Raw genomic sequence first — 22160 nt, forward strand, 5'->3', positions numbered from 1 at the left:
ATCTAGTAAGACCGAGATTAAGGGAATCGGGTACTGATTTCTGATAGTACCTGCATTTAGCTCTCGGTAGTCAATACAGGGTCTTAATTCACCCTCCTTCTTGGGTACAAAGAATAATGGAGAAGCAAATGGAGAATGGGATGGTCGAATAAAACCCAACTCTAAGGCTTTATCCAGATATTCTTTAAGGACGACGTCTTCTTTTTGGGTAAGGGAATAAATGCGTCCTGATGGTACCTTGGCATTTGGTATAAGATCGATTGGACAATCGTATGGCCGATGCGGTGGCAGATTTTCAGCTTTCCCTTTATCAAAAACATCCGTATAACTTGTATACTCGACAGGCAATACGATGCTAGCAACTGCTCCAATAGTGACCACAGAATCCAACAAAGCCCGACTAGGAGCTGCAGACATAGACCCCGCTGGATTGCATGACTGAAGACATTGCTGAGAGTTGAAGGTAATAGCCCCGGTTCCCCAGTTAATGACCGGATTGTGGAGCTTAAGCCACGGTAAACCCAGAATCAGTTTGTATTGGGGTGCCATAATGACGTCAAACGTGATGGTTTCTGTATGCTCAATCCCAATAGTTAACTGCAAAGGCATAGTATGCTCTGTAACAAGCCCAGACAGAAGGGTAGAACCATCAACGGCATTCACCACCTCTGGAACATCCTTTGGCAAGAGGGGAATACCCCACTTCTGAACATATTGGGCATCAATGTAGTTACCAGTAGCCCCTGAGTCTAGGACCGCTTCAGCACTCCAGGGCGCGACCTGATCATAACTGAGAGAAATGTCTACATAAAAGGGCATAGACAACAAGGAACCCTGCATGGGAGAGCTCGGAGTAGGGGTTCCTTCTACTGCCGGGCTTTGGCGTTTCCCGACTTGCGGGGTCTTTTTGGACAAGAACTAAGTAGATGATTAGCGGAACCGCAATAAAAGCACAAATTGTTCCGTCTGCGATTTTCTCTTTCCTCAGCAGATAACGGGCCCCTAACTGCCCCGATCTGCATAGGCTCATCTACACCAGAAACAGGAACTGAGGAAACGGCAGGATTAACCGGGTTTACTCTCCTCTCCCCTTTTCTTTCAGCCCGTCGGGCATCAATCTGGAGTACTAAATCCAAGAAATCGGGAAAGGACGTAGGAACCACCGGAACCGTGGCTACGGTATCCTTCAATGAGTCAGACAAACCTTTATAGAATAAGGCTGCCTTCTTATCTTCCGGCCAACCGGTTTCAGCAACCAACTGGTTAAATTTAGCCAAGTAAGACAATAAAGAAGCATCCCCCTGACGGAGATTTAACAATTCCAAATCAGTGGCCTGAGTTTTATAACGAGTATCAAATACCCTTGTCATAGCACTAATCAATGCATCACAATCAAACAATAATGGACTGCCCTGCTCCAACAAAGGGTTCGCCCAAACAGCGGCCATACCGCCCAGATTCGATAACACAAAGGCCGCTTTTGTAGTTGCATCAGGAAACGAGGTAGGCCGACACAAAAAATGTAACCTACATTGGTTAATAAAGGTCCGAAAAGATTTAGGATCTCCAGTAAACCTTTCCGGGGGAGCAAGCGGGAACTGAGCGGCCATATAAACATGCGTAGAATCTGGTCTGGCTGAAGACCCTGCCTGACCTGGAGCAGAAGCGGAGGCCAACGACGGTGATCCTGTAACCACTTCCCTGATACCAGCCTGCATTTCATCAATGCGCCGATGGGTATCAGCCTGAGCTGCCGACATATCGGCACGTAGGTCGGCCACTAATTGCACCATAACGGCCAACGGGTCATTAGCAACATCCATGATAAGGGCTTCTGATTCTGTCAGATATCCTTAAGCACGGCTCCTTGTTGACCCGTTGTGAAGAAAATATTTCTTCCTATCAATGTGTCTCTCAGGGGTACAAAAGGACAGACTGAGAGACTAATTGATCGGAAGATGATGATGTAGAGTCGTTGGTATCGGGAGAGTTGTGCGGACCTCAGGCTTCACGACAGAAGAGACATCCAGTAACCTTCCAACAACTGCAGAAGACGATAACTGATTAACAACCACATATACCCTCTCTCTGATAAGGACAAATATTGCTAAACCCCAACAGGTAATTTACCTTCCAACAACTTGCATGAGACAGGCTTGACCCAGAAGCATTTCACATAAGACATCCTCTAGACTGTTGGATTCTGGAGACCATAAGAAAGAAAATATGCAATCAGTACCAGATAGCGAGAAACAGAGAATGGTAAGGAAGGTAAGGTATCTTACCCTGGTTCTCTAGAGGTTGTCGTTTCCGATGTATCCCCTTCCAGTCTTCCCGTTGCATACGTGTGAAGTTAATCCTCCGCTGGTCCAGACGGCACGAAGGTTTAGAGGCAGTCTTTAATCCATCACCCAGCCTATTCCCGCCGGCACGAGGACGCCTATGGGGTGCTCAGGAAGTCTCTAGTCCAGCACCAAGCCTATTCCCGCCGGCACGAGGACGCCTATGAGGCCTAAGACTACCCAGGAAGGGAGGACAGGAAAGCAGAGGAAGGGGAAAGGAAGGAACAATAGGGAAAAAAGGCAGGAGGTCTCCCAACCTCCCAGGTCCAAACTCTACTTAATCAAAATCACTAGGCAAGAATATCCAAGAACAATCCGAGGTCAATAATCCGAGACAAATAAGGGCAATCCGAGAGCGTATCCAAAAGACGTAATCCAAGGTCAAAAACAAACAGCAAAATCCAAGCAAGAGAAAAGCCACTGCCAAGAAACGATCAGAAGCAGCGAGTAACTGGCGCCGGATAGTTAAGTACCCAAACTACCGGCAACAAGACGATCACATGACCCAGTGCGTGCGCTATCAGGTGGAAGACTACGCACCCACTGACGTAACCTCCAAGGCATCTTCCACGCAAAGCGTCGGAACCGCAGTTTCCGACGAACACGACTGCACCGAGCCACACGTGGAGAACCCGACTCCGCCCCCTGTCCGTCATTCGATCGTAAAAGACGCTTCTGTCTACGGGGGGACAGAGTAACTGGGGGGGTACCACGAGACCTGAAGCGTTTTCTGACAGTTCTGTATCATGTCCACTATGGTGGTGATGATGTCACAGTCCAACCGGTACAGGGTGTGGTTCTGCTCTGGGGATAGGTTGAATGGGCTTGGTCTGGTGCGAGGGATTGCTGGCTGCCTATGAGGCTCTGGTTTCTGCGCTGGTGCTAATGGCTGGGCCTGTCTCACCCTCCTTCTCCTCCTGTGTCTCCTCTGTGCTGCCTGTTCTTGCTGCTGTAGTTGTTGTTGTTGCAGTTGTTGCTGTAGTTGTATCAGTATGGCCATGTCCTCCTGCTCCATGATTGCAAATGCTAGTGGTAGCATTTTGGTGTAGGAAGGGGTGTGGTGTTTAGTTGTGCTCTTTTTGTACTGGGCAACTCTACATTGCCTACACCTGTGGGGGGGGATGTGGTGTGTGGGTGTGCTCAGTTTATACTGGCACAGCCTCCTTTGACTCCACCTGTGGGGATTGTGTGCACCTGTGGCAGCTGCCTTGTATCTTGCTTGCTGTTTGCGGGTGGTCTGCGATGCCTGTTTTGCCAGCATCGTGCTGGCCGTTATTACCGGCTTCGCGATGCCGGTATTTGCATGTGTGCGTGGGTTGGAATTACCCCCTATTACCGGCATGCCGGTATTTGCTCCCTGAAGGGGCGCGTGTACGCGCCTATGCCGCTGTTAACGGCACCGTTGTTTAGTATGCCGCTAATACCGGGGTTCCAGGTCAGAATGCTACGGAACGTTTTTTCCCTTACCGGCATACCTCGTAATGAGGGCCTGTATGTTTATAGTTATTTATGACTTTGCTACTTGAATAATGCTAGCGTTTCCCCCAATATCTGCTTATCCCAGTTAGTTAGTTTTAGGTTTTGTAGCGTCTTTGAATGTTAAGTATCTTTGTGTTTATGTTTCAGCGCCCTGATGCTTGCGGGTGTTTGGTGCTATATAAAAAATAAAATAAATACATAAATGTATAGTAATAGTTATTAATGTTATAGTGAATGTTAGTAATTAAGAAAGGGGATAGAGTGGGGTAGTAGCTTTGATAAGGTAGAGGACGTGGATAGGAGGATAGAACAAAGGGGGGTGATGGTGTACCCCGGTTTGTGGAAGGTGAGGGAAGTGGCGGCCTGCCAGAGGCCCCCAAGGGGGTGAGAACACAACCTGGGACCACATACTGACACCCTTCTAAAGTGGGTGGTACAAGGTAGGAAGGAGGGTTCTTTTCCATCATTCCCCCCTGGGGTTTACCTTTGACCACATAGGGGAGGATGGGCTGACAGGGCAGAATCCTCAAAGGAACCTCAAGCCAGGGGACTATAGAAGAGGGTTGTATCTATAGGGGTCTGTTTATAAAGGAAATTATGTGTTATTTTGTGTTGAGATATCTAAAGAATCCACTTTGGTGTTTGTGTCCTATCCGAATGTAGAAGGTAAGGACTGAGGGCGTAGCCCATCCCCTGTTTAACACTGATGTTATTTGCAGGTTGCCTGCCTTTCCTTTCCAGCTGGTGGGCAGGGTGCTTGGCTTCCATTGAATCCATCTCTGGCCCGAATTATGGGATGTGCACCTCTATCCCGGGATGGGACTGAGAATCAGGGGCTACGAACAAACCAACAAAAGTCAAAATTACTTTATGATGGGACTCCCAACCTATAGCTTTCTCATGCTTTACTTTGAGCCAGTGTTATTCAACTTTATTATGCTGTGCCCCTGCTCTTGTGTAAAACAGTTGTTGCTGGCCCCCACCCAGATGCCATATCTACTTATATTTTCTATTAAAAGCAGTCACCATACTCCCTTCCGGAAGAGCGTTGTGCCCTCCCCTCCAGTCCCGGACCTCCTTCGGGCCACCTTAGAGGGTACAGCCTCACAGTTTGAAGACCACTGCCTCAAGCTGACCCATACCTCCCTTTTGGCTTTCTAAAAGGGCACAACATTGCAGAAATAAAGCAAATCCTTCCCTAACCAATTCGTAGTGGTGTGTTCTTTGGTCAACAGATGCTTAGAAAATGTAAGTCAAAGAATATGTGGTTGTAGTCTCTCTTCTCCAGAGGTATCAAGTCAAACTGGAGAAAATGGGAAAACCTGCTTTGAAAATTCCCCAAGCCTTGAACAAGTGCACCAAATACAAGTATCACCACAGTTTTGCAAGTCTCTTTAGCACTCCCTGGCAGTGAGTCTCTCCTTTGCGGATTCAAAGGGATTCAACCTTTGCAAAGGTCTCTCATTAATGTTGTCTCTGGTTGGATGCAGTCAACTCCGATTTCCCATGCCACACCCATAGATGTTGTTTCACCAGAGTCACCAATTGCAAAAACTGGTGGATGTTCTCTTTAAGGGTTGGTTGACCTTAGTGTTCACAGGAGTAACTCCAAGGCTCCTATAACCTCTTCCAGCATTCTAATCTCTTCCTGGGCATGCCCATCATGGTCTTCGCCATTGCACATGCTTGTTCCTCCTCGATGGTGAGTTCAACCCTTCAGGTCTTGCTAGCCTGAGATGTTTCTCTCCACTTATTCTTTTCTTGTTCTGCTCCTCCTTCCACTGCATCCGCTCTTCCTTCTGCCACCACTGATTATTATGCTGTTGCTCTCTTCCTTTAACCACTTTCCTTACTCCACCTGCCACCACCTTCACCTCTCCTGCCACGTGCTGCTGTACTCCTCATGCCAACTCTTTATTCTCGCCTCCTGCTACCACCGTCACTTCCACTCGCATCTACTTCTCCACTTCTCAGGACAAGCCTCCACCATTCCCTGCTCCAATCTTCTTCCCCCACCTCTCCTGCCAGTCGCCAACCAACTCAGAACTCTACTCTCGCCTTACTCAAAACACCCACATCCTGTTATCTCCCTAGCAGGCTTTTATGTCCCACAGGTCCCTTCCCCCACATCCTGTTATCTCCCTAGCAGGTTATGTCCCGCAGCTCCCTTCCCCCACATCCTGTTATCTCCCTAGCAGGTTATTATGTCCCGCAGCTCCCTTCCCCCACATCCTGTTATCTCCCTAGCAGGCGTTTATGTCCCGCAGCTCCCTTCCCCCACATCCTGTTATCTCCCTAGCAGGCGTTTATGTCCCGGAGCTCCCTTCCCCCACATGCTGTTATCTCCCTAGCAGGTTGTTATGTCCCGCAGCTCCCTTCCCCCACATCCTGTTATCTCCCTAGCAGGTTATTATGTCCCGCAGCTCCCTTCCCTCACATCCTGTCATCTCCCTAGCAGGTTATTATGTCCCGCAGCTCCCTTCCCCCACATCCTGTTATCTCCCTAGCAGGTTATTATGTCCCGCAGCTCCCTTCTCCCACATCCTGTTATCTCCCTAGCAGGCGTTTATGTCCCGCAGCTCCCTTCCCCCACATCATGTTATCTCCCTAGCGGGTTGTTATGTCCCGCAGCTCCCTTGCCCCACATCCTGTTATCTCCCTAGCAGGTTATTATGTCCCGCAGCTCCCTTCCCCCACATCCTGTTATCTCCCTAGCAGGCGTTTATGTCCCGCAGCTCCCTTCCCCCACATCCTGTTATCTCCCTAGCAGGTTGTTATGTCCCGCAGCTCCCTTCCCCCACATCCTGTTATCTCCCTAGCAGGTTATTATGTCCCGCAGCTCCCTTCCCCCACATCCTGTTATCTCCCTAGCAGGCTTTTATGTCCCGCAGCTCCCTTCCCCCACATCCTTTTATCTCCCTAGCAGGTTTGTAGGTCCCGCAGCTCCCTTCCCCTGAGCTGGGCTTCCATTGAGGGTTTGTACCTGGGTCTGGGGTTGACCTGTGCTAACAAATCAGGTCGTTTTTAATAGGCTTTCTTATCACAATGTTCTCCTGAAATGGCAGGCAGACTTTGGCTTTAAGAGCTGCTCCCGCCTTCTCAGATTTGGAGATCGCTTGTCCTGGTGCATGTTTGTGGGAGCTAAGGTTCGAGAGCAAAGCCGCATCTGCTTTGCTTTCTGGTGTGCAGGGGTGAATGTTCGCCTAGTACAATCTGTGCAAGAATTCTGATTGTGAAACGTATCTTTCCTCGTTTTTGATGATTTTTGTGTGGGTGTTGCTGCTGTGGGGGTGACCAGGAGATCCTCCCCATATCTCCATCATACATTGGCTCAGGCAGGCACCTATCCCCATGAGTCACTCCTCAGTAGTCTTCATCACAGGAGGCATTGATGAGGGCCCTTTCTAAAGGCACCAGAACTACCCTTGTCTAAGGTGGCCTCTTGGTAATCTCTGCCAGACAAGTTACTACTGTTCCAAGCATCTCCTTAAGGTGGCGTAAAGGGCTGGCACCTAAATAGTCAGATTCATACCAGCGGTTAATAAGAGGAGCTCAGTGATGGTCAAGGCCAAGACTCATTGATAACACCATTAATGCCAGTCCAGATGCGCATGATCTTATACTCAAAGAATTGATGACATTGGCCTGCTCGCAAATGCCACACAACTCAGTCTACTCTTACTCTGGCTTCCCTGAACTTGCTTCATCTCATTGCGTGCCACGGAACTGGGATTTCATTGGAATTCCTTTGCGCGCACACCTCTCGTGCACTATGCATTAGCAGTTCCTAGTAACTACCTACTTCTACCAACAGCCATTTTCTGCGCAGTACACAGTGTACATTGAGAAAGATGAATAGGGGACAGGGTGGCTCTGTGATGTACAAGAAAGCACAGTGCCCACAAGCAAGTACCACTCATAACAACCTGTTATCAGTCGTATGAAGCAACTGATCCACTTCTAAGTTACTTATAATGTCGATATAGGAATTCCAGTTTTAGGGAGAATTCTCAGAAATGTGACAATTCCCTCTACCTAAGAGACCCCCAGCTACTTTGCTGGATTTTGAGGACTTGATTCTTTTACCTGGAGAGAGTGATGCTCTTTTTCCCACTCTCTCATGTATTTTAATGTGATTTTCTTTGGCACTCTGTGTTTCTTTTGGTTGTGGAGTCTGACAAACTCCATAGGCATCATCTTTTACATTGTGTCACACAGCACCTTCAGTGCAGTGGCACAGGGAAGTCTCTTAGATGTCCCAAAGGTTTAACTACCTTCTCTGGGATGAACTACTGTTTCCCAGAGCAGTAAAGTGAAAATGACTTTACTTACATTTGTAACTTTCTAGACCCAGCACACACTATCTTACAATAGAGTGCTGGAGGGGTTACTTAGTATCCCCTGTGTCTAGATCCTAAAGTAACATTTTTATGTTACCCTTTCCTCACTGAATGGCTGGTGGCAGCGGTTTCGTTTTTACTACCATGGTCTGCATATACCGTGGGCTACGTTTGCAGTTGCAGTAAAGCACCCAAGGGTGCCATTTTTGTCAAAATGGCCCGTTCTATTTTTTTTGCCATTTCTTTGTGGCAAGGTCCTTCTTGAGATTTACTCTGCACGCCAAACCAGGTTTGGTCCCTTTATTCGTTTTGCCTTTGGCGGGATTGACGAGTGAAGCCCGCCTCTGGCTCCAGGGTGTCTGGGTAGGCAGGAAGTGAGGGAGGTGCCCGAAACTCCCTGTGCTTAGTCTCCTAGGAGACCCAAATGCACACTGTGATGATTGGCTGGCTGACTGTCCGGCAAGGACAGCCACCCTGCTGGGTGAGTGACAGCTAGGCTGGAATGAAAGGGAGAGAACTGTGTAAAAGGCAAGTCTTTTGGCTTGGAAGGCAGAGTCGACCACTGGACGAAGTAACCAAAGAAGAACTTGAAGAGGACGCCTGCTGCAACTCCTGGACCGTTGGTTTGCCCGGTGTGAAGCCCTGCTGCAGTGCCGAAACGCCAAGCTCGCATCGACAGAGAAGCCCCTACAAGGATGACTTCTCCCCTTGAGTTGGACCAATCAACTCCAAAGTAAGCCACCTGGACATCCATCTCGGAGCTGGTTGAATTTCGACAGAGTTGCTGCTGGAAACCGTAGAGCCAGGGAGAGGAACACCAGTTTGTGTGTGTCGCTTTTAAGTTGGCCAAGAGCTCCAGGAAGATCCTCCGGACTCCCAGGAAGCAGGACTGGCCACGCCTGAGCCCCCTCAACAGAGTGCAGGACCCCAGAAGCAAGGAAAGTCCGTCTTGACAGCCAGGAACAGCGATGTTGCTATTTGCGGTAGACGCAAGGAGCTGAAAGTGAAGTTGCCGTCCCAGTGCAGTGCAGGAGTCCCCGAATGTCCTCTCTCTTGTCCCCACAACTGAGGCCCAGGAACAGTGAGTCATCTGCTGCATCTTTTCTTCATTTTAAAGGTACTGTACAAAGTCTAAGAGAACTTACCTCTTGCTCTAGAGTTTCTTGCATCTTCTACTACTCACAAGTCTCACAGCTTGTGGCCCTACATTGATTCATCTTTTTCTTCAATGACTTGTGAAACATTATGCAAAGACTTTTCTACCCATCTTCAAAGAAGTGCTTCGGTCCCTATTAGACTCTTGTCTATTGACTTTGGCTTAGCCTGTTTTAACTGAATGACTCTTATTGGGGGATCCGAAAGTATTTCCTGCCTAAGAAATGTGTGTGGTATCTTGTTTGCTCTAATAATCTTTCCCTTTTGACTTGCTCTTAACTAATTCTGAATGCCAACACTAATACATTAATGTCAACAGCACCCTAGCAATTGAAGTCACCTGAGGGTGTAGGTCTCTTCTGTATAATAATAATAATATAGCATTTATATAGCGCTACGAACACTTAGGCATCTAAGCGCTGCTTATTATTACCCACGGTGTGTGGTGCTCATTTATCGACCTTGGAAAGATGAAAGGCTGAGGTTGGCCCTGTCGGGATTCAAACCTGCACCAGCTGCAAAGATGTCAAATCGAGTGCTCTACTCACTGCGCTATCCCAAATGGGTATTTACTGATTCTGAACTAAGAGATTGTGTAATTTTGAAGTATATTTGTGTGTAAAACAGTGCTCCCTTCTGAAGAAGGTTTACATTAACTGACTGTTAAATACATTAATAATTGTTTTATCAAGAAACCTTGTGTGTAAGTGTCTGCTTGAATACTTGTCACTGTGAACCTCTGTGTAACTCCCCTACAGCTCACCTTGACCCCGCTTGAGATAGCCTGGCTACTCGTGTATACTACCAACCTGTGTAGTACAGACTTATACCAATGTTTGGGTTACTACTGCCAGCACGTCAGGGTTGTTGTAGTGCACCCTAAGGGTACTGCATACAATCTTGTCTAACCACCCAGCAACCACTGCCTTCTGTATTCAAAGTTTTGGGACATTGTGGGAGAGGGACTAGATGGAAGGGTAATGGAAGAGGCGAAGCATACGATCATCGAGGGAGTGTTCTTGTCTTTCATTTAAGGTTGTTGAGATGGATTTCCAAGATCAGTTCTGGCAGGAGGATTTTGGGAGGCTACCCTAGTATGGGGAACTGGGAAGACAATGAGAGATTGGTCAAACCCCAATCAGGCTGAGGTAGCAGAGCAGTTAAGGCTTGGTCTCAGCAAGGGTATGAGAGTGGTCCAGGGCTACAATGAGTCCAGAGAGAGCAACAGCAGTCATTCCAGTTAGACAGTAAGTATATATAAATACAATGATCTATTAAGCCTTTAGTTTACACACTAGGCAGATAAAAATCTATTCTAAGTATTGTCACACAAAACCTTATAAGTCATATATACACACTCACTCTTTGGAGAAGTAGAATCACACATGAATCAATTACCTGTGCAACGCAGGTGAGTAGTGAGATGCATAAGATAGACAAAACACTTTAGAATTAACACAAAACCACTTCCCTCACACTTATAGAGTCCAACTCTAAAGTAATTTATTTGAGGTCTTGTGTCCAAATGTCACCAGTTCCAAAGCGTATACTTCATCAGGTAAGTTCTTATAGGAATAGTATTGACAGTGGTTATGATTGATAAAAAGAGTTCCAAAGTTAGATAAAAGTTCGAATAAAGTTCAGATAAGTACTCATATCAATCCAACACACTAGAGAAGTCATAGAGAACGATCCTTAACCCGGTTTCCACCCCCAAAGGTCAGGTAAGAATGAGTTTAGGGTCAGAACGTTACACCCAATGTAACCCTATTATATGATATGTTATGATATGGCATTTTTAATGCGCCTATACACAGGTGTTTCAAAGCGTGACGAGCAAAGGAGGGGGAACAGAGGGAGGACAGACAACGATCCTACTAGGCCAAGTGTCATTCAGATTGCGCAAGTGCATGGGATGGGGGAAGGGACAGTGCAGTACATGGGAATAAATTAATGACACTAAGTAAAGTAACGGCCAGCCGGTGGCAAGTGCAAAGGTCAGTGCAGAAATCAGGTGTCAAGTGCTGGTAGTGGGACTGTAGGGATACAGAAACAGTCCCTTGCGGAGGTTGCAAGCAGGAGGACAGGGGACAGAAACAGGTATGTTAGCTTACCCCCCTGACTCAGATTCTTCCAGAGACCATTGCATGCGTTCTGAAATCCGTTGGGGACACAATCTACTTGGGTCCGGTAGAGGAAGTCCCAGATGTTGCGTGTGCAGAGGTCACTTTCGGCATCGGAATTTTGTTATGGTCAGTTGCGTCTCACGGGAAGCTGTTCACCTGTCTGCCACTGAGTCCACAAGGACATCTTCAGTTCCTTTTTCCTTGAATGAGGTAATTACTTGCGGTCCGATGCGGTGTCAAATTTTATGACTGGTGAAGGTATACATATTCCTACTACCTCCACTTCATGGGACAAGGTTTATTCAAAATCACTATCAATACAAAAAAATGAGTTTTAACTAACAAAGTTACCCATCACTCTATTTGGTGCAGGAGCCCTTTTTTATCCAGTACTAATGAAGTAACTCACGCTGAGAACCCTGTACCTCGAGCCATTTTGGTGGAAGATACTGGAGTCAGTCTCCCCTCTAAGAATAATTGGGAGGAGAAGAAGAGATATGAGAGCCTTCAGAAACCTCAATTTGAGGTATATAGTGTACTAAAGGGTTCAAAGGGTAGAGACCTCGCACAGGAAGTGAAAGATCAGCGTTACCCAAAAGGTCCAGTGAGATTACGGGAGCAGGAGATGTAGGGACGTTTCGGTTTCACTTGGAATCAGTATCCAGAGGAAGATTTTAAAATATGTTTGGAAAGTGTTTTGTATGAGAATAAACATATTAATTTGAATTGTTCAAACATACTTGGGTTACTGAATGCAGTCCTCTTAGTAGAATCTCCTCACGGGACATAGATAGTGATTTTTTTCGATCACTTCAGAACGGATTGAGTGGAAGTATTTAGTTCCAGAATCGTCCTTGATACGGTTATGAGCGAACTCAGTCCTATTCAGTCATTCGGCTTTGCCATTACACCCTATAGTGAAAGGGGTAATTGTCAGGCGGAATAAGCTTTGGTAGTCAGTTGAGCCTTCCACTAAGAGAGATTGTGATTACTGTGGCATCTGAGCAGGGGCCAGATCTATGGGTGTAGAGTGGAAACAATAATGGGTTAGCTGAGGAACAATCTAGGGACTGGTCATGGATCTCGGGTGCCCTAAATGGGAAACATGCTGATTTGGCACCACGCCCCCCAACAACAGTTTTTACCTAATGTTCTTCTTGTCATGGATTACCGCGGCCATTCACATATTTTAGCAAACCCTGTATTGTGTGCTTTTTCAAAATCTAAACTAATTATTCATATACAAGAAACTTGGTTAAGTGAACTTTCAGTTATCAGTGGCTATGAACGTAATTTTCAGCCCGCAAAAAAGTGTAACTGCAGGGCTCGTCCATCTGAAGGACTATTGACTCTTGTTAAATCTAGGTCTACTTATTCAATCATGGAGTATACTAATCACATACTTGGTTTTATAGCAACCCATATTACATCTTTGGCAGTGAGTGATTCTGATATTCTGGTCATAAACATATACTGGCATCTAGGTTGTGGAAACCTAAACACCTTTTCCAATTTAGTAGCAAATCAAGTTATCGAATTGCTCGGCCAATGGGAAATTGGATTGATTCTTCTGTCAGGGGTCTTAATGCCACATGCCTATTAGTGGAGACAATGAGGGCTGCAATCTCATGTCTTAGAGGGAAGGAGTATTTTGGCTGTGTTCGGACAAAGTGACTGGTTGGTTTGGGTCTGGTGATGCTGAATGGAGCTGTGACAGGGGACATACCCAGACATTTTACTTGGTATAGTGCTTCTCTCACGTCTACTCTAGAATACATATTCACCGGTGTCCAGCCATACTTTCGAAAAAAAAGTTTTGACATACAAAAGTTCCTAATCCAAAGTTTCGAATAAAAAAGTTTTGAATGCATTTTATGTCATGTTATGTTTTTTTTTTCGTTTTGTGTAGAAAAAAAGTTTGTTTTAAAAAGGAAACAGAGGGTTGGGGGTGGATCCCCCCCATTAAAAAAAAATGCATTATAAACTTTTTTTTTCAATGCTTTTGTGTCGGAACTTTGGTACGTCGAAACTTTTGACTGTCAAAACTATCACTATGAACCTATTCACCAGCCCAACACTGTTTGAGAAATGTAAGTCACTAGTCTTCCTCCCTACTGAGTTTATTTATTTTATTTAGTAGACATTTGTAATGCGCCTATACACAAGTGTTTTCAGACGCCACAAAAGAAAGGGCGGAGGACATGGGAATCATAAGAATACAACAACATAGAACAAAGAAACGGTTATATTGGCCTTGTGACAATCCTACTGTGCAAGTGCATGACAAGTTGGTACGTGCAAGGGAGGTAGAGGGAGAAGTGCAGGAGAGGGGTGCTCCCAGCTATCATTGTGTTTTGAATGCTGATTTTGAAATGGATGAGTCCAATGTGCAAGAGTTTGATAAATTGGACATTTTTGTCTTAATGCCCCTTAGAAGGAATCCTTCGATGGTGCGCTGTGTCAACTCAAGTGTTTTAAATTATTTTAACACCACTATGCAAATCAGCGAAATGACTGTTTTTCGGTTGACAAGTTCGATTGGTGACCTAATAAATAGCTGCTTGTTTGCATCTAGCGGTGTTCAGGGGGAACCACTCCCACTTATATGATGCAGAAGTGTTTTATGGTCTTTCCATCGAAAGAGTTTCCAACGAAACCCTTTCCATCGAAAGATTTGCAACACATTTTATTCCATCGAATGTATGTTTGTGTGGGATAAATGCATTTTTAGTCATTTTTTGGGGTTAGAAAACCAGCCCCAAACAAAATTAACCCTTTATCCCACACACACATACATTCTATGAAAAAAAATGTGTTGCAAAACTTTTGATGCAAAGGGTTTCGTTGGAAACTCTTTTGATGGAAAGACCAGATACCAGCAGAAGTGGCAGCAAAAAAGACAAATATGAGAGCCCAAGTAAGAATGATTAGGCAAACACCTATTTTATCACTGGAAGGAAGACTTGAAAAGGAGTCAATTGACTTAGTTGACCACTTTGCTTATTTGGGTTCCCCTATTCACAAGAAACCACAAAAATGTGTTACCAGAGAACAGCAAAAAATATGCATAAATGTCTTATCAAACCAGTTATGTCGAATCGATCTTAAATATGGCAAATACACTATGCACTGTAAGGAACGCATGGTGACAACAGTAAAGATATACACAAGTGATCACAGTTCAAGGGTGTTTATTAAACTGTATAATGGGTGAGAAAAACACCTAATGTAAACCTCAATCTAAAATGGGAGCAAGCTACGACCATCAAATAATAATAAAGCAGTCCTAGTGGTATCTTGTTAAATAAAAAGGGCCTATACTAAAAAAAATATTGCCAATCCATACAACTAAGTTACAAAATAGTGTGGGATAATGTTCACAAGAAAAGAAAGAAGTGTTCGCCAAATGATAAGTCTGGATGGTATGGATGGGGTCTCCCTTCCTCAAGTTTTTAGCACAGGACAAGGCAGGACCTTTTAGCAAAGCACACTGGGCCTCGCCAGCACGAGGTTACAGTTCCTTTCAACAATGCCAGGACCTTCTGGGGCCAAGTCTCTTTCCTGTAAAGCCTCTTGCCTTAGAAGGCCTGCTGGACCATAAACAATAAGCAAACAAAAGTTCCTTTGGTAATCTTTCACGTTGGGCGATTGCTCTGTGCCCCTTGGATCTCCGTCAGCCGGGCTCTGATCCTTCTTGCAAAGTTAGCCTCCCTCAGCCAGGTTCACTATGGCCTTTCACTCAAAAAATAACATTCAAAAAGTCTCAATGGGCCTCATTACGACCCAGGCGTTGGACCATGGTGCTAATAGCACCATGGTCCATGCCGGTAACTTACTGACTCCGCCATAGCGGAATGGGGAATTACCACCCCATTCCGAGGTTGGCGGGGCGGTAATTCCCCATGCCGCCATGGCCCTTCCCCATTCCCATTTTTGCCCCATAGGGCTCAATGGGAACGGGGAAGGCGCTAAGTACGGTACCGTACTTAGCACCAAGGTTCCTTTGCTGCACCCTACTTTAACGGCTGGTCTGTACCAGTCGTTAAGGTCGGGTCCCGCAAAGGGACCTCGTAATCAGGCGCTAAGTGTTTAACGGCGCCGTGGCCTTTTACGGCGCCGTTAAACACTTAGCGCCAGGGTCATAATGACCCACATTGTCTTCGCAGGCATCCCTAAGTCGGGTTCACATTTGCCCATTTCTAAGTTCACTCAGTTTTCCACAATGTGTCAAAGACTTTTGAGTGTACAAGGGGTTTTGCTCAACCCTCATAGGACCATTTTGACACTTCACACCGTCCTCTCCAAAGGCCTCTTGGTCAGAGTCCTTCGAATGAGCCCCCCCGCGGCACCGGACCACTCTGCTTCTGGACCTTTTACTGCAGTTTCTTAAAAGATCAATTTACACAAGTTCTTTGTTCAACAATGTTGCCGCCTGCAACCTTGGGCCCAGCACAGTTCGGTTTACTACCAGTCTGCTCCGAGTCACCGGCTGTGCTGAACTGTTGGCGCTTCTTGTCTCCGGAGTCAATGACGGCACTGCATCGGCAAGTGCTTCTCCCTGCTTTGGCTATAAGCGCAGGAGGGTCCTGTATGCTGTTGACACCTGTCACACCACACACCAGCTGGATTTCCCGGTTTTATGATTTCCCTTTCGGAGTCTTTGCGGATCTGAGTTGAAAAGGACAAGGGCAATTCCCTCCCTATCGTCCTTCCAGGTCTCACCGCCTTTCTCCTCTATTCGAACTGCCGCTCCGCAATGGCTGTTTCCTTGTGCGTTCGGCCTTGCTCAAAGTGTGTAAGCTTACCGGCACCCTTGTTTCCGGACCGCCACACTCTGAGTCTGCCAGCCGGGGCTGCTGCACCCGACAGGTGTGATCCTGGCGGGCGCAGCAGCCCCGGTAGGCAGACTCATCACGGAAGCACCGGCAGTGTTAATGACAGTGCCAGTGCTTCCGTGAACCCATTCCCATGGAGCTGTACTCCATGGGAATGGGGACTAACATTTTCCAGCACCTAGCTTCCTAGTGGCACAGGGAAGCTAGGTGCCGGAAACGGTATTACGAGGTCGGCGGCAACCTGCCGGTTCGCATTGGCTACCAGCCGGGTTACCTGCCGACCTCGTAATGAGCCTGTATATCTGCAAAATATTACTGTACCTATTTTTAGGGGTGTAATGTGTTCGTACTATCAGTCTAAATATCTACATTTTGGTGGCCTCTGGCTTTGTGTTCTTGAGTGTTCTCTCCTTTTTGCCCCTTTATGTCCTAAATTCACTGTATGGTGCACACTTTTATTATGTCTAATACCTTGTCCTAGGTATTCAATGTTGGCATCTGGGGTCCAGTTAATATTGTATTTTATTATCTATGGTTGCTCTTTCTTCCCATCGAATGTGGGATTATGCACTGTGCCAATCAACAGACAGTGGGCTTCCCTTTTAATTTTAGGAGTAGGCTGTGGGACCCTGACCCTGGCGGTAGGTGGTTAACGGGGCCGGTAGAGCTGCCGGCCCTGTTAACCCCCTATCACCTCATTACGAGGTCGGCTCGCGGGACCCGCTAAGGACGCCTGGTAAAATCAGGCGTCCTTAGCGGGTCCTGCGAGCTGCCTAGCATGCTAACAATGGGCCCGTCATTAACGGGCCAGTTGTTAGCATGCTCCCCATTCCCATTGAGCCCTATGGGGGCTCAAATGGAAATGGGGATGCACAAGGTCTGGGTTCCCTGAATGCGGAAATACCGGGCCCACCAAGGTCGGAATGGTCTGGTATTTCCTCCTTCAGGAAACCCGGACCCGGTATCTGGTATGGGGGTAGCGCTACCTCCATACACGGAATGACCCCCTGTGTCTTAACCGTGGACCTCATTACGAGTTTAGCGGTGTGGGACAAAAGTGGAGGTTATTCCGTTACCTCAATTTTTCCTGCACAGCCAAACTACAAGTTTGCCAGAATTACCACTGGCGGAATTATCGAGTGGTAATGCCGCTGATTTTTGGCAGTAAAGTGGAGGAGCTACCTTTACCTCAAAAAATCGGCACCATTACCACTCAGTAATTCTGCCGGTGGTAATTCCACCCAAAATCCCCAATGGAGTCCACTCCATAAAATGGGGATATACACCTCCTAACACCACTTGTAATCCCATGGTAAACCCACTGGACCAGGTGGCGGTAATGGTCATTCCGTTTGGTGGTATTCCGGCAGATTTACTGCCGGAATACCGCCAAACTCTTAATGAGGCCATGACTGTTTTTATATATACACTATGGGCCAGATTTTTGACACAAGTGATGAGATGCACCAAAAAAACGAGCACGCCCATTCCCAAGGGGCATTTGAATAAGTGCTTGTGAATTCGGTAGGCACTTTGAAAGGCGCATGAACACGCCTGCAATGCGTAAAGGGATGAAAAGGGTGTCTGAAGGAACGCATCCAGATGCGCTCATTCAGATGCCCTTCTTCATCCCTTTGCGCAATTTCAAGCGTGTTCCTGCGCATTTAAAAGTTCTTACCGAATTCACAATCGGGGTGCACTTTTAAAACAGGCGCAGGGGGAGGAGCCTATCATGGCAGGGTAATTTCTGACATAAAGTGCGACAGCCACGGTTTAAACGGCAGCTATCACTCTCAGCTATCACACTTGCATTTCCTTTCCCGAAACAGGGAAGGACATGCTTTTTTTTCTCAAGCCTTTCTCAGGCGGTCTCTTCTTCCAGGTGGGTGCTGGAAGCCGGTTGCGTGCTCCCTACACTAATGTATGCGTGGTGCAAGACCGCACATCTTTGCACCACTGTCGAGTCCCTCCTGAAATGCGCAGGTCACCTTTGAGAATAAGCTGATCTGCGCATATCTGAAAGTAGCGCAAATGAAACAAGTGCATTCTCTGCCCTCCTCTCATTCGCGCTACTGCGTGAGAATCTGCCCAGTATATTTTTACTATGTTGGAACCAAGAGATCTATATGTATAACTTACTAAAGTGTATATTTTTCAGTGTGCCAGTGTAGTGTTTTCTTTGGTTAACTGTGTGGACTAACTGTACTTCACTGTCAACCCTCCCCTCTCCCTCGAGTTACTCCTAATTGCTCTGCCACAGCCACCTTCTGTAGAGAGGTTTGGTTTTCCTTTTAGGTTGGACTCACTCTTCTACCTGAAAGTTAGATGGTAACACAGTCCTCACAGTTTTCTACCCACTATTCTACTTCCTGGCAAGTTATCTCAACTCACCCATCTTGCCTCTGTTCTCTTCTCCTCTGGCTCCCTTTCAGTATCCAGTATCTCTTCCCTTTCTGTCTTGGCTTCACTTTCTGCTGCTGTAGCCTGCTATCTTTCAGTCTTATTACTTAATGCCCTGCTTGCTGTCCGTCCTCACACCTAAGGTTTCATTTCCTGTCCCCGTAACTACATCAGACCCTAGCTAAAGCTTTGCAGTGACTCATTGGTTGCATTGAGTTTGCCCGGGATGGCATGTTTGCCCTTACTGGTACTCCCTGCTAGAACATCTCTGATTGGCTGATTTCCACTCTGCTTGGTCTTGACTCACATTCCTCTTCTTACGCCCCTGCAGACTGTGATGTGCAGCTCTTTGGTCCCAGAGGTGACATTGTGAACCCAGTGCAGAGCCGCCACGCAGAGAAGTCCCAGGCTTGCCGGATCTTCATTGACGTGGCCCCGAAGTACCGGATAGCCGTCCATGCCCTCTACATGGATCTGGGGACAGAGGCCAATGAGACTGAGGCCAACTACATTCTGGTAAGGTGGGATGGCCTCTGAGTTGGGGCTACGGAGGTCGGTGGGGGAGAATCAACCAACACATTCAACCTGACCGCCAGGATTATTCTATTTCCTTATTTTGAGATTATGGGCATCACTAGATTTTGCACATGCGTAGGCTGGTTGAGGAAGACTTCCCGTTTGCACTGGGCAAAGGCGGATAGGGGAAGAACGGGGATTAGTTAACGCAGCAAATGGCTCCTCTTGACCTAATCCAGTCAACAGTTTAAGGTCACCCCCTGCACCTTATCTCTAAAGGGTTACTTCAGGCAAGGACTGCTCTCTCTACATGTTGTCGTCCCACTCTGACCTGGAGACTGGCCCATCCTTATGTAAGAATGCCCTGCCCCCTGACCATAAGCAGATCATGCATGGGCATTTGGGGTGAGCATTGCAAGGGAGTGTAAAATGGCTACCAGTCTGTGATTGCATGCCTTGCACCCACCACAGCATGTTGTCACACATGTGAGTATGTTTGGAGTCATGGACACACAGTGTGGGGAGTTTGGGCAACATACACAGGCAGTGTGATGTACTCCATACCCACGTGTAGAGTTAGAGCTACTTTTACTGTCCCCCACCGGATTAACAGTTCCACTACTTTTTTGGTACACTTCTATCACTGGTGCAGGGTAGGAGTGGAGCCCCGTCAGGCTCAATGGCTTCTTTTGTCCTCTCAGGATGCAACATCATCAACAACTTCTTCACAGACAGGATAGACAAGATAAGGCAACCACAGTGACAGAACCACAATACACTGCAGATGGACAGCCTGCAACATATAAAATGCACTGAATTCAGAAAACCTAGAAAACACTCTTGCAGCCCTCAAATCCACCACTTACAAAGACAGCATCCTTCCCTGCCCTATTGTGAAGGCCATCACAGGTGAGGCACTCACAGCCCTTATCAAAGTCATCATTGCATCCCTTACACAGGGCACCTTCCCAGCTGAAAATGGGACAATAGCTTTCCTGGTCATTCAGGTCGAGAGTAGGTTTCTTCAGGAGAGGAGGATCTGCCCCAATTTCAGCACACCTGGCCTTCCTCATCAAAGTGATCAAGACTTGAATGAAATGATCACTCAGCACAATCTTTTATAGGGCAATCAATCCGGATTACGACCCCACGGCTGAGACTGCCAACATCCAAGATAAAACAAATCTCTTCACATACAGGACAAAGGTGACCTCTGCTTACTCATCCTTCTTGTACTCTCTGCCGCTTTCAATACTGTTAACCAGGAAGCTCCTCTCAACATCCTCAACATGTGCATACATTTCAACAGAACGGTTGTGCAGTGATTTCCTCCTTCCTCTCCAACGGAGACCAGCTCATTTAGATGGTAACCCAATAGACCACAGGCTCCCTTCAATAACCTGTGGAGTACCACATGGCTCTATCCTGTCCCCGGTAACCTTCAGACGCTAAATGGAACTCCTAGGGGAACTCATCAACTGGGATGTCAAGATACAACAATATGCAGATGAGACACATCTTTACCTAGAGATCAATTGCATCAACGACATCCCTCGACTCAAGCACTGTTTGTCCCTCTTCTAAGTCTGGATGTCAAGCGCCTACCTAAGCACAATCCAGCAAACACCAAATTCATTCTCCTTGGAAACGCCAACAAACATGTGTCCTAGTCCAGAATTTGCTGGCTGACATGAAGCTCGCCTGAATACTGCCTCAACTCTCCCGGAGTGCAACATCTCTCACCTACACCATAAATCATTTCCTCTTATTCAAAATACACATAGCTAAGAAGACCAAATCAGCATGGTATCAGCTTGCACTCCTCTGCAACGCCAAGACATGCATTGCCACCCTGAGTTTCATAGAGGGTGTCCAAGCCCTATTCATCTCCAACTTGGACGAAGGCAGCAACCTCCTCACATATGACACCTTGACCGCTCTGAAAGTCCAGCATGCTGCAGCATGCCACATCACAGCTATAGGAAAGTTTGGCTGCATCACCCCCATCCTCAAAGAACATCTTGCCAATCACTCCACTCAACCCTATTCTTCCCCCTAACTGTAAGCCCCTCAATGCATCTCTATAGTACAGCCTTCTGTTGCTTCCTGCTAGGTTTTCACTTTATAAATCCAATACAAACATAGATACATCCATAGTCTGTTTAGTATCTTAGTCCTCCATGAGCTCCTGGGGTGCTGGACCAATCTTCTGCTCTGGAGTGTCTGGTTGTGATGTCATCGGGGCAGGTAGAGGAAGGAAGGAATAAAAACGCTCTACGCTATTTTGGATTTCATTCTCCCTTTCTAGCAGCAGCATGCAGGCATGTAGGCTTGTAGCTTTCTCTGCAAGGACCAGCGTGACTTTGGCCGCGTGGCATGCTCTCTCTGTGTAGGATCCCCACTGATCACCCCACATATCTCCACCTTTCTTCAGGTAAGGGCAGTGGTGTTCTTTACCATTAGCAGAAAAGTCCCGGTTACCTTGCAGTTAGATGAAATATGTTTGACCCTTGTAAATAAAAAGGATATCACGCAGGTTGCTGTGTCTTATTGTGTGATTTTATTGTCCATATTGTAGACACATAGGGCCTCATCACGAGTTGGGCTGTAGCCCTTAAATGCGGTGGTAACGGTATTACAGCCGCATTTAAGGGCTGGCCCTATCACGAGTTGGGCGCTAAATGGGCTGTTTTACCTCCAGCCTCTGGAGGTGAAAATCCCCTGTTTTCGGCTGTATTACCGCCAGCTGTATTAGCCCGCATAATTAGCGCTGAAAATACCACATTGAATCCAATGGACCCAATGGGGAATGGGGATTTACCGTTAACACCCAACTTGTGATCCGGCGGTAATACAGCCGGACCGGTCGGTGCTAGGGCTATTACAGTCGGCGGTATTACAGCCAGGAATACAGCCCAACTCGTGATGAGGCCCACAGTCTAGAAAGGGTGGTCAGCCGACGCATGT

The 22160-nt window shown here is 46.9% G+C and overlaps 1 protein-coding gene across 2 annotated transcripts in view; it reads left to right on the top strand.

The window, feature by feature from the left end:
* Positions 1–22160, top strand: part of ADAMTS13 (ADAM metallopeptidase with thrombospondin type 1 motif 13) — a 447185-nt gene that overhangs the window by 413219 nt on the left and 11806 nt on the right. For both annotated transcript variants that reach the window (XM_069609349.1, XM_069609350.1), the window contains exon 32: positions 19009–19193. In XM_069609349.1, coding sequence (XP_069465450.1) covers positions 19009–19193 — 185 coding nt within the window. The remainder of the gene's footprint in view (positions 1–19008; positions 19194–22160) is intronic.

Source organism: Ambystoma mexicanum, chromosome 8 (genome assembly GCF_040938575.1).
Source record: "Ambystoma mexicanum isolate Mex_15411 chromosome 8, UKY_AmexF1_1, whole genome shotgun sequence".
Taxonomy (NCBI): Eukaryota; Metazoa; Chordata; class Amphibia; order Caudata; family Ambystomatidae; genus Ambystoma; species Ambystoma mexicanum.